This window comes from Bufo gargarizans, chromosome 6, assembly GCF_014858855.1.
Source record: "Bufo gargarizans isolate SCDJY-AF-19 chromosome 6, ASM1485885v1, whole genome shotgun sequence".
NCBI lineage: Eukaryota > Metazoa > Chordata > Amphibia > Anura > Bufonidae > Bufo > Bufo gargarizans.
This window is the reverse complement of record NC_058085.1, coordinates 56,268,302-56,281,426: the sequence shown is the minus strand read 5'-3', so window position 1 is coordinate 56,281,426 and position 13,125 is coordinate 56,268,302. Positions and strand designations below refer to the sequence as shown.

The window sequence follows — 13,125 nt, the reverse complement described above, 5'->3', positions numbered from 1 at the left end:
ATTGCATGGATCACATCATCCATGCGCATGGGGCGCTCTGACGTCATTCTGGAGCGCCCCGGGAGCCGCACGGACTGTAAGTATACCGCTCCCCCGCTCCCCCGCTCCCCACTACTACTATGGCAACCAGGACTTTAATAGCGTCCTGGCTGCCATAGTAACACTGAACGCATTTTGAAGACTGATCCGTCTTCAAATGCTTTCAGTTCACTTGCGTTTTTCCGGATCCGGCGTGTAATTCCGGCAAATGGAGTACACGACGGATCCGGACAACGCAAGTGTGAAAGAGCCCTTAGTTTAGAGCCCAAGCACGCCTCCTCGCTATGTAGTATCGTCCCACAGCCTAGTTTAATGGCGCCGCCCTCTCTGCTACCGTCAGTTAATTCATTCAAGCCACGCACCTGGAATCTTCAGTTAGTCCGGCTGAAATCTCACGCAGGCGCAGTACTGCCTGCGCCTGTGCGATCCAACCACTCCTTTTCTTCTGTGCCCTGCCGTGTGCCCTTACATCAGTTTACAACCACATGTGGGGTGTTTCTGTAAACCGCAGAATCAGGGTAATAAATATTGAGTTTTGTTGAGCTTTTAACCCTCGATGTGGATTAAAATGGAAAATCTGCCAAAAATGTGAAATTTAGAAATTTAATCTCCATTTTCCTTTAATTCTTGTGTAACGCCTAAAGAGTTAAAAAAGTTTGTATATTCAGTTTTGAGCAACTTGAGGGGTGTAGTTTCTACAATGGGGTCATTTATGGGAGGTTTCCACTATGTAAGCCCCAAACAGTGACTTCAGATCTGAACTTGTCCTTAAAAAGTGGGTTTTGGAAATGTTCTTAAAAATTTTTAAGAATTGCTTCTAAACTTCTATGCCTTCTAACGTCCTAAAAAATAAAATAACATTTACAAAATGATGCCAACATAAAGTAGACATATGGGGAATGTTAACTAATAAATAGTTTGAGGTATCACTTTCTGTTTTAAAAACGGTCCATCGTTGTCATGCGGACAGACGGATCAGTCTTGTATCTTTTTTCACATTTTTACCGGTCTGCGGATCCGGCACTAATACATTTCTATGGGGAAAAATGCCGGATCCAGCATTCAGGCAAGTCTTCAGTTTTTTTTCGCCTGAGAAAAAACCGTAGCGCGCTGCCTGATCAGTCAAAACGACTGAATTGAAGACATTCTGATGCATCCTGAACGGATTACTCTCCATTCAGAATGCATGGGGATAAAACTGATCAGTTCTTTTCCAGTATTGAGCCCCTGTGACGGATCTCTATGCCGGAAAAGAAAAACGCTAGTGTGAAAGTACCCTTAGTTTTTATTTATCAACGCAAGATGAATAAACTTTTTTTGCGGCTTTTTGTCCTCTTCTGGTGTTCGTTTTCCAGACATGTCTGTGTACTTGTTGCTTAATGTATGAGTTGTGTATGTACGGAAGCTCACATTTCTTCTGAACGCCTGCTATAATGACGTCAGGCCCTCTGGAATTCATAGGTTATAATCGGTAGACGCGGCCGGTGTAAATATTCCCGGCAGATCTGTGCGTCTGTTTACTTGGCGCCTGCTTGGATAATGGATCCCGGAAAATAACATCTTGGATAATAGATGGCGCTGCCTGTTTTTAAAACAGTACATAGCACCCAGGGCTAAATGCTATGGTATATGTCACTACCGAAAAGACATCAATGGGGCCTCATTTATCAAAATTGTCTTTGTTGCCAGTAGCAACCAATCGGATCACAGCTTTCATTTTTCAAGAGCCGAACGCGAATAGAAAGCTTTGCTGTGATTGGTTGCTATGGACATGAATTTCAGCCAACTTTTTTTGCGGCTCATAGCAACCAGTCAGGGATTAAATATTTTTTTTCTTTTATAAACTGCTCTGGTAAAATGAAAGCAGCATTGTGATTGGCTGGGCAACAAAGACAATTTTCAGTTTAGACTGCTTCATAAATCATGTTGTCATAGTAACAGGTACAAATGGATGTTTTACATCGTAACTCCCATGATGGAAAAAGTGTCAGAACTTCATTTATGTCATGCCATGCCCCTTTGTGTTCCATGGCATCCCCCCCCCCCCCCCCCCGAATTTTGCCTTTTCGTTATGTCAGTGCTGTACCATTGAAAATTAGAGTGGGATTCCTATTTCAGACACTGATGGCATATTGATAGGATATGCCATCAATGTTGGATAGGTGCAGGTCCCACTTCTGGATCCGCTTCTATGTCCAGAATGTGGCCCTTGAAGTGAAGGAGAGGGCACCACTTATGCTCAGTGTGTTCTCCATTCAATGCTGTAGGAGCGTGCTTGCGCCATTGCGCTGAACAGAGGGTGGCCATGCATGTATGGCCCCACTCCATTCAATTTGTAGGGGCCCGTTCTGGAGATAGGAGTAAGTCCCAGCGCTATGCCATCAGTCAGTGCCTGAGATGGGAATACTCCTTCAAATATTGTCTATCTGTAGCAGTGGAATGGTCTGCCTCAGGACATGGTCACTGCAAAAATAGGTGACGGTTTTAAGAAAAGGCCTAGATGAATTCTTAGAATTGAAAAACATTCAAAAACATGTGAAATTCTAGCATCTCACTCCCTTTCCCTCAGTTCACATCCTGTCCCATCCCTTGGTTGACTTTGATGGACTTGCATCTTTTTTTCAACTGTGCTAACTAAGGCCTCATGCACACAACAGTATTTTTTCACTGTCCGCAAAACGGGGTTCCGTTGGTCCGTGATCCGTGACCGTTTTTCCGTCCGTGGGTCTTCCTTGTTTTTTGGAGGATCCACGGACATGAAAAATGCAAAAAAAAATCTAAGTCAAGTTTGCCATTGAAATGATAGGAAAAAACGGACACGGATCACGGACACGGATGACAATCTTGTGTGCATCCGTGATTTTCACGGACCCATTGACTTGAATGGGTCCGTGAACCGTTGGCCGTGAAAAAAATAGGACAGGTCATATTTTTTTCACGGCCAGGAAAAACGGATCACGGATGCGGCTGCCAAACGGTGCAGTTTCCGATTTTTCCACGGACCCATTGAAAGTCAATGGGTCCGCAAAAAAAACGGAGAACGGCACATCGGCCACGGATGCACACAACGGTCGTGTGCATGAGGCCTAAGTAATACAAATGCTAAAAACTTCTATATAGATGTGTAGCCCATTGTCAGTTTACTGCTGCCGTGAGGGGAAGATGTTCTCTAAAGTGTAATCCTCCTGATATCAGTAAGTGTAGAATTGGGCTAACATTATGACCTCTCTATTGTTCACTTGATAGGCCTAGATCAGGGATGCTCAACCTGCGGCCCTGCAGCTGTTGTAAAACTACAACTTCCACCATGCCCTTTTGTAGGCTGAAAGCTGTAGGCTGTCCGGGAATGATGGGAGTTGTAGTTTTGCAACAGCTGGAGGGCCACAGGTTGAGCATGCCTGGCCTAGATAAAGGTGACCACAGAAAAGCACTGCATTGATTAGTGTAATTTTCTAATTGAGTCACTAGAGGGGACTCTCTCTGGCCACAGTGATGGCCTGACTGAGGGCGGTAAAGGGGATGTATTTTTGAAAAGATCATCAGCATCTGATCGGTGAGTGACCCCTGACAATCAGATGCTGATGATCTATCCAAAGAATAAGTTACAGAACCTCTTTAAAGGGGTTGTCTCATCTGAGACAATGGGTGTAAATCTCTAGGCTATGCCTCCATTGTATGATGGGTGTGGGTTCCACCCCACACCTATATCGAGAATTGAGCAGGCCAAAGTGGTGGATTGTTGGGGGTCGCCCACCGATCAGGATAGATCATCAGTCCTTTAAGAAAGACTGTTTTCCATGCTAATAGAACGAAGAGGAAGATAAAAAGCCTGGACAGGAAGTAGAATACATGGAATGACTTCAGAAAATGATATCCAGTAAACCATCCACCCACAGCACAGAGGAGCACACACCCTCTAAAACAAATACATAAAATATTCACATACAGGCTGTTAATATGTAATATTTTTTTTATGGTTGTGTTGTTTTAAGCTGCCTTCCCACAGTGCTCTGTGCCTGAGCAATAGGTTATTTTCATTTCAGCTGTCTGTCCACCTGACTATGATTGCTGCCTACTGACTTGGTCACTCATATTGTCATCTTCTGCTTATCAGTGTGCAACCCATTACTAATAGAGTTTACTTCGGGGAGTAGCGACCTGGGGATTTCCTTTGGTGGGATGGCCAACCTGAGGCTCTCCAGCTGTTGCAAAACAACGCTCAGCATGCCCAGACCACCTACTGCTATTAGCCTACAGCAGGGCATGGTTGGAGTTTGTGTTTTACAACAGCTGGAGAGCCGCAGGTTGGCCATGCCTGCCCTATGGGAAGGTCCGTACCTGTTCATGGAAGAAGAACTCAGAACCCCTAATACTCCACTCTCTTGTTCAGCCCCACATCAAATCCGTTTTGAACCCAATGGTTCCACTTCACCTTCATTAAACCTTATCACAGATATATTTGCAGTGCAGTTCATTTAATATGGCTATGGAGCGACCTGTAAAATTTCCAGATCTTCATACATTCTGGATTTTTGGAGAGGACCTTCAGGAAGGAAGCCTGATATGATGTATTAGCCAGGGGTCAAGTCCTGGGAAAAAAAGTGTGGGAACTCACCCAAGATCCACTGCAACCCCCCCCCCCCCCCCCCTCCAAAAAATAAAAAAGCACAGAAAATCTAGCATGCTGTAATTTGTGTCGCTGCGGACTAAAAAATAAATTAAAAAAATAGCACTTTTAGAAAAGTTTGTCCTGGGATTCGATCTCATGACCTCTACACAGCAGAAGCAAGGCATATGCCCTCACAGCTATGAAAGCTGTCTAGCTTGCTACTTAAAAAAAAATATATATAAGACTTCTACTGTAGGTAACTTTGCCCACTGTGTATGGATGTAGCAGAGCTGGGTGTGTTGGGGCAGCTGTCATGTGTATGGTTGTACACTAGGTATCAGTACACAAGGTATCAGTAGAAGTATCAGAAAAAGAAAAAAAAACACTTTTAGTTTGTCCTGGGATTCGAACTCATGACCTCTACACATTACAGGCAAGGCATTTACCCTCACAGCCATAAAAGCTGTTGAGGTAGTTGCTTAAAAAAAAAAAAACTAAGACTTCTACTTATACCTAGTGTACTGATACCTAGTGTACAACCATACACATGACAGCTGCCCCAACACACCCAGCCCTGCTACATCCATACACAGTGGGCAGCTGTCATGTGTATGGTTGTACACTTGGTATCAGTAAACTAGGTATCAGTAGAAGTCTTATAAAAAAAAAAAAAAACACTTTTAGAAAAGTTTGTCCTGGGATTCGAACTCATGACCTCTACACATCAGAGGCAAGGCATTTACCCTCACAGCCATAAAAGCTGTCAAGGTAGCTGTTTAAAAAAAAAAATATAAGACTTCTACTTATACCTAGTGTACTGATACCTAGTGTACAACCATACACATGACAGCTGCCCCAACACACCCAGCTCTGCTACATCCATACACAGTGGGCAGCTGTCATGTGTATGGTTGTACACTAGATATCAGTACACTAGGTATAATTAGAAGTCTTATATTTTTTTTTTTTTTTTTTTTTTAAAGCATTTACCTAGACGGCTTTCATGGCTGTGAGGGTAAATGCCTTCCTCTGATGTGTAGAGGTCGTGAGTTCGAATCCCAGGACAAACTTTTCTAAAAGACATTCTAAATGATCTCGTAGTGAAGGAGATGATGTCATTAGGGGGCGGGGCGCCATGAGAGGAGTCGCAGGCAGCGGCACCGCACAGACAGCTTCCTCTCAACTGAAGCCGCCCCTCCTCCCTTAACCTGCCCTGCACAGTGCGCTCCGTCTCCCCCTGTGAATCTGATTCAGCCGTGTTCTCCTGGCTTGAGGCTGAAAGGGAACGGCGTTCCTGCCATGAAAAAAGTGCAGGAACGCCGTTCCCATGCGTTCCCCCTCCACTCGACCCCTGGTATTAGCACACAATTCGGCTGATATTACTATGTCTTGTGTCTGTTCTCTGAGGAAACAATACATCTGGTTCATTGGACTGGGAGGTGGATGCTGCCAATATTGCATATAAAAATGATTTAATTGATCTACACATGAAAGCCACAACCTTCCAGCAGCCTTGGTGCGTGTGAATTGTAATGATTTCTTCTCTCCACAGGTTCATGAACCACAGAGCCCCGGCGAACAGCCGCTATAAACCGACCTGCTATGAACATGCTGCCAACTGCTACACACATGCAGTAAGTCAATACTGTAGTAAAATCCAGAGCAAGACCATATACCGTACATCACGTCCTAATTTGTCCCATGATATACCTAAAAGATTTACCAATTGTTTTTGAACAACATTCCTTTCTTAGCCCATGAGTCCAGTTGAGAAGGTACTAAGCTCAACCTGCTCCTAAATGGGTCCTTCACCAAGGACAAAGCTCCACAATTTCCATCCACTCTAGTGTGAGCGATAGCTAATGAATTATTAGATAATTATCCGATCAGGAGTGTTTTATATGCCAGAGTTTTTTTGTTTTATATGCTTCTGCTGTTTTAGCTTTATATGCTGTTTTTGTTTTATGCTGTTTTTGTTTTATCTTCTGTTTTTGTGCTTTATATGCTGGTGTTTTTTGTTTTACGTGCTATTGTTTTATTGCATTCAGCAGGAAGTAGAAAATATGTTGTAGTAGTTGCACACAGAAATTAAAATATTTTCAGTCATCTTGTAAAAGATTAAGAGTTGTAAATGGTTTTCGTGACCATTGCTAAGCTTTATTGCAACAGATTTGGCACATGGACCTGAAAGGAAATGATCATGTTTCTTGCTTGGTTCTTTGTATTTGTGTGTCCTTTTCATCGGAAGGTTTCTCAAGTATTTCTGTGTAAAGGGTGATGGAATGGCTGAGTGAATGCAAGACCTTCAAACTTAAAGAGACCGTACGCTATAAGATATATCTTCTCATGTGTCTTCAGAGGGGCAAATTTTTTTTTAATATTCCTATTGTCTCCTATTTATTATGTAGTGCCAAGATATTCCACGGCTCTGTACAGAGATTGTCATCACTCACACCAGTGCTAATGAATAACAGGGCTCCAAAACTGGATTCCCGTGTACAAACACACCCATGTCCACCTTGCAGCCTAATAATCCCCACCTTCTTTAAATGGCAACTTAGTGTAGTTTTTTTTGTGGGGTACCATTCAAAAATCTAGACTAGAATAAGTTCTTAGGATAGGTCATCAGTATCTCATCAGCGGGGGTCCTGGAAAACCCCTTTAACTAGAGTGTTCTTGGCTGAGAGATGCTGAGAAATCCTGACTTATAATGGTTAGGGATTCTAACCTTAATTAAAGGGGTTTTCTCATCAGGGACAACCTCTTTCAAAAAGCGCCAATGTGGGCGGCCCTCCACCTGTTGCAAAACTACAACAGCCTACAGCAGGGCATTGTGGGAGTTGTAGTTTTGCAACAGCTGGAGGGCCGCAGTTTGAGGATGCCTGATCTAGAGAGAGCCACGACCAGCAAGGCACTTCCCTGCCAGTTGCTGTGGTCAAATGGGACTGTGGCATCTGAGCGCAGAAACCTCTAGAGGTGATCGGGGCAGCCGTTCATTCAAGCTTTGGTCGCTCAGTAGATCATGGTTGACTGTTTGGGCACCCGCTGATCTCCCCAACCATCTGCCGTTGGGGGAGAGTTGGGACACCCCCATACACATTAAATGGTCAGCTGGTCATGCCAAAGTCAACAGGTTCAGTGGACATATATGTAATGCTTAAACCAGGTGTCCTGTCCTATAGTCACATTTGTTTTAATCTGCCCAGAGTACCCCAGACACTGCTTATCATGTCATGTCAGCACTTTCCTTCTCATGTTCTCAGCATCATCCAGCATGCTTTGCTCTGTAATGTTTCCCAGGCCTCATGCAGATGACTGTATTTTCTTTTCGGCATCTGATTTGCTTTTTGAATAGGGTTGGAAACCATGTCTGTCCTGCAAAAAAATAGAACATTTCCTATTTTTATCCATTTTGTGGACAAGAGTAGGCATTTTGACAACAGGACCCGCATAGAGATGAACGAAATCATTCTGCAGAATTGATTTCTCTAATCAGCAGGTCTTCTTCATTTTCATGAGCCCTAACAAATCGATTCTAACAGCCCTGTTGATTGGACAAATCGATTCTGTAGAATAATTTTGCTCATCTCTAGTACCCGCGGAAATTGCGGGGTGCATGCGGCTGATATTTTGTGCATCTGTGGTTGGTGGACCACAGAATAAATATGGTCATGTGCATGAGGCCCAACTAACATGGAGAGGGGTGACTACTGCAGAGGGAACATTGTGGCAGGTGGAGCAAGACCTGTGAAACATTACAGAGCAGAGCATGCTGGGTTTAGTTAGGAAACCAAGCAGGAAGCTGCTGAAAAGGGGAAGTTCTGCATGTAGACATCCTGCCAGGATGTGGTGATCCTGAGAACAGGGGAAGGAAAGTGCTGACATGGAAAGCCAGAATTAAGGACAATCATATGCAGTATCTCAGATATTCTGAGCAGATAAAATAATGTTATAATGGAATGGATGAGCCCTTTAAGACTAGACAGAGACTTTTTGTAGCACTACTGAGCGACATCCGCAATTCACAAGAATGCGGACAACTCAATGTACGTATGTAGTATAGTTGAAAACCTGCCATTACCTTGGCAGTGGCGCTTTCCCAACCATTTCATACATTGTTGTGTTTTATATGGATTAAAAACAAGGTAATAAATCTCGTTTGTGGTCACACCACAGCCAGCAGGAACATTTAGTAATTGCATAGAGCATTTCAAGTCCTCGCTTTTACTGCTAAAAGTTTCCTTCTCCCTGTAAATAATTAAACGAGACTTGCACACTTCATCTCGTTTTTTTTCTTGTAAGCGCTCCATAACTACGACACAATTTTGTTTGCACTTCAGGATGCTGAAGGAAATTTCCAGTCCTCAAATGATGTTGCATTGAAGACCGTCACCCCTCTGTTAATCCCACCTTTGCCATAAGATATCAATAGTGATAGGACCAAGAAGACAAGTCATAAGAATTTTCCAGCTCAGTATAGATCTAATTGATGAGTAGCACGGTGGCTCTGTGGTTACGTTGTCAAGGACCATGGACAACATCTGCATGGAGTTTGGATGATCTCCCCGTGATTACGGTACTCTGGTTCCCTCCCATACTTCAAAGACATACTGATGGGGAACGTAGACTGTGAGCTCCAGTGGTGACAGCGAGTGATAATGATGTCTGTAAAGTGATGCGGAATATGCCAGCACTATATAAGTAAATACATAAAAATTGGTGTCACTGACCTGTTTACGTGTGCAGATTATTAGGCAAATCATCTAGAATGAACTTTCTTGAGAATGCTCAATCCCAAGAGTTCTAAAGGTGTCCCTGATCAGCTGAACAATGTACGCTCAAAGACCAGTGAGACTGTACACCTGTCTACATCCTAGCAGGCAGATATTTTTTTTTTTTGTACAAAAAACTTTGTATAAGGCCTATTTTTTTTTTTTTTACGGAAAAAGTTAGTATAAGGGCTCATGCACTCAAACTTATTTTTGGTCTGCATCCCATCCGCATTTTTTGTGGATCGGATGCGGACCCATTCATTTCAATGAGGCCGCAAAAGATGCGGACAGCACACGGTGTACTGTCTGCCTCCGCACATATGTTCCATGCCGCCGGCAAAATTATAGAACATATCTTATTCTTGTCCTCATTACGGACAAGGATAGGACTGCTCTATTAGGGGTCGGCTGGTACATTCCGCAAAATGCGAAATGTACATGGCTGGTATACATGTTTTGCAGATGCGCAATTTGTGGACAGCAAAACAGCAAACGTTCGTGTACATGAACCCTAATGCTATATATGTGTTTGTTTGTGTGTGTATGTATACTACATGGACAAAAGTTCTGGGACACCTCTACATTACATCCACAGGAACGTTTATGATATCCCATTCTAAATCCAGGTGAAACTTCACGCACTCCTCTGGGAAGGCTTTCTACAAGATTTTGCAGAGTGTCTGTGGGAATGTTTACCCATTCATCCAGAAGAGCAATTGTGAGGTCAAACACTGAGGGCCTGGCTCACAACCTCTATTCTAGTTCATCCCAAAGGTGTTGGATGAGGTTGAGGTCAGGGTTCTGTGCAGCCAATCATGTTCTTCCACATCAAACATGCCAACAATGCCTTTATGGACCTTGCTTTGCGCACTGGGGCATAGTCATGGTGGAAAATAAATGCCTTTCCCAAAATTTTCCCACAAACTTGGAGGCATACAATTGTCCAAAAAGTCTTGGTATGCTGAAGCATGAAGATTTCCCTTAACTGGAACTAAGGGCCTAGGTCACCTCCTGAAAACACCCCCATGGCATTATCCTTCCTCCACCAAACTGTACAGTTGGCATAATGCAGTCAGACAGGTAATATTCTCCTGACATTCACCAAACCCAGACTTCTCCATCAGTCTGCTGGAACTGAAGTGTGATTCTTTACTCTACAGAATGTTTCCACTGCTCCAGAGTCCAGTGCTGCTGTACTTTACACCACTTTATCCAGTGCTTGGCATTGTGCTTGGTGATGTGAAGCTTGCATGCAGCTTTTTGGCCATCGAAAGCCATGTCATGAACCTCCTGACACAGCTTAGTTTTTGTGTTGATGTTAATAGCAGAGGAGGTTTGGACTCTGCAGTTATGGAGTCAGCAGAGTGTTGGTGACTTTTATGCACGCGGTGAGCCCGCTCTGTACCTTTACGTTGTCTCCACTTTGTGGCTGAGTTTGTGTGGTTCCTTCCACTTTGCATTAATATCACTCACCGTTGATGGCGGAAGATCTAGGAGGTTAGAAATTTCATGAAGTGATTTGTTTCAGTGGTGGCATTGTAGGACCACAATGTATTTCAGTGAGCTTTTTAGAACAAGACATTATTTACTAAATGTTTGTAAAGGTGACTCCCTGTCTAGGGACTGGATTTTATACACCTGCGGCAATGGGACTAAACCCTTAATTCAATAATAAAGAGCTGTGTTGGTTTGAGGAGTTGGGATAATGAAGACATAGGGATACAGATGAGGAGTTAGAACAGGCAAAGGAACACTTGGCCCAATGTTTCCTTTATTGCTTTTTCCTCCAGGGGTGAAGAAGTCGCTGCTGCAGAACTCAGGATAATCAATAGGAAGGTTAGTTATCAGGAACTGGATCCACAGCCTTAGGCCTCATGCACACGACAGTTGTTTTTCTCAACCTCTGTTCTGTTTTTTTTTTTTTTTTGCGGATAGGATGGGGACCCATTCATTTCAATGGGTCAGCAAATGCTGATAGTTCATCCGTTTGTGTTCCGTGTCCATTGTCAGTGTTTCCCTTCAGTAAAAAAAATTGTGCATATTCAACTTTTTCACATTTGCGAACAAGGATAGGCATTTATTACAATGGATCTGTGAAAAAAAAAAACGGATCTTCCCAAAAAAAAACGGATGCCGCATCCGTTTTGTTTGTTTTTTTGCAGACGCACAATTTTCGGACCCAAAAAACAACTGTCTTCCAATGCTAATCCAGGATATGCGGGGTTCTTGGGTCGGTACCAAACGCGTTTCGGGGAGTATCCTTCCCCTTCATCAGTGGTACCTGCATACTCCTACTTTGGACTTTAAATACCTTCTGGTTGAATATAATTATCCAATCATTCAATTATCTAATAAAGATATTATCTAAGATGTTATAAAAAATGGGTTGGATTTTACTATAGCCGTTGGCTATTATAGTGATAATAGGTTGTAGATAATAAGAGAAGATATATATTCTATTATAAGTGCATAATAGACAAAGAAATACAGGAATAAAAAGAATAAAGGGAACAATAAGAGATTAAGATGATAGATAAATATAATATATATATATATATATATATATATATATATATATATATATATATATATATAGTAAAAATATTTGTATGGATCCTCATAATTAATCTAAGTGTATATAATGATATATGATGGTATATCTAGAAGAGTGTTGGTATACGTGTTGTATATATTCTTTGTGTTAGATCTGACTGGCTGGGACTAGTAGTTCTACAGTGATGAAGAATTTGTATTTGTCATTATGGAGGGATTTGTTGTTATCTTTTGCATATTGCTGCTATTCGATTAGTTATCAATTTATTGATCTGCTATGCAATGTTGATGGTCTGTTTCTAGATATTAGTGGTCTAATTCTACAATATTTTAATTGTTACGTACGTTGTTTGAGTGCCTGTCTATCAAGTTCTTTCTGTCTTTCAAACCCTATTTATTCTGGTTCGGGTGAACCAGTTAGACAGCAGCACCCCATCCACTACACTAGTAGTCTGTCACCATGGAGACACAAATCTGGATGGGAATTATAGATGGGGGGAAAAAATGGAAATTGATAACAATTTGCTTCATTTCTCAGTTTAGATGCTTTGATACAAGGGCTATGAATTTGCACATTGCCTTTAAGCAGACAACCCCTTTTATTACTTTAAAACCATCAGTACTACAGACTGATACATTTTGCCTACAGTGATACACTGTAACAAACCATCAGAAAATCAATTTGTGCTGCTGGTATTCTATTTAGTATACAGAAATCTCCCTGGATCCAATACATCTGTATCCACCTCCCTCGGAGTTGGATTCAGCATTAGACCTCAACTGTAAATCTGCTCATTTAAAGGTGTATTCCAGTAGGGAAACAAAGAGCTTGGATGGCTATGAAATGGTTAAAAAAAAAACTTAACTAGCTTATACTCGCCTCACAGATTCTCCTGGCGCTGTTGTTCCAACGGTGCCTGGGTCTAGGCTGCGCTCCACTTCCTGCTCCTGTCTGATTGGCTGGAAATGCAGCTCAGCCAATCACTGGCTGCAACAAAGACCCGCCTCAGCCCCTGATTGGCTTAGTGACATTCCAGGCCATCTCCTGCTGTGTTGAGGCAGGAGGAAATGTGCAGGAGGGACCGTAGACCGAGGTGAGTATAAGCCATAAGAGTTTTTAGTTTATTTTTATTTTTTTTAACCATTGCATGG

General features: G+C 42.5%; 1 protein-coding gene across 2 annotated transcripts in view; it reads left to right on the top strand.

Annotated features, from left to right (window-relative positions):
• Window positions 1–13,125, top strand: part of MMD (monocyte to macrophage differentiation associated) — a 59,620-nt gene that overhangs the window by 27,953 nt on the left and 18,542 nt on the right. For both annotated transcript variants that reach the window (XM_044297974.1, XM_044297973.1), the window contains exon 2: window positions 6,201–6,282. In XM_044297974.1, the coding sequence (XP_044153909.1) occupies window positions 6,201–6,282 (82 nt within the window). The remainder of the gene's footprint in view (window positions 1–6,200; window positions 6,283–13,125) is intronic.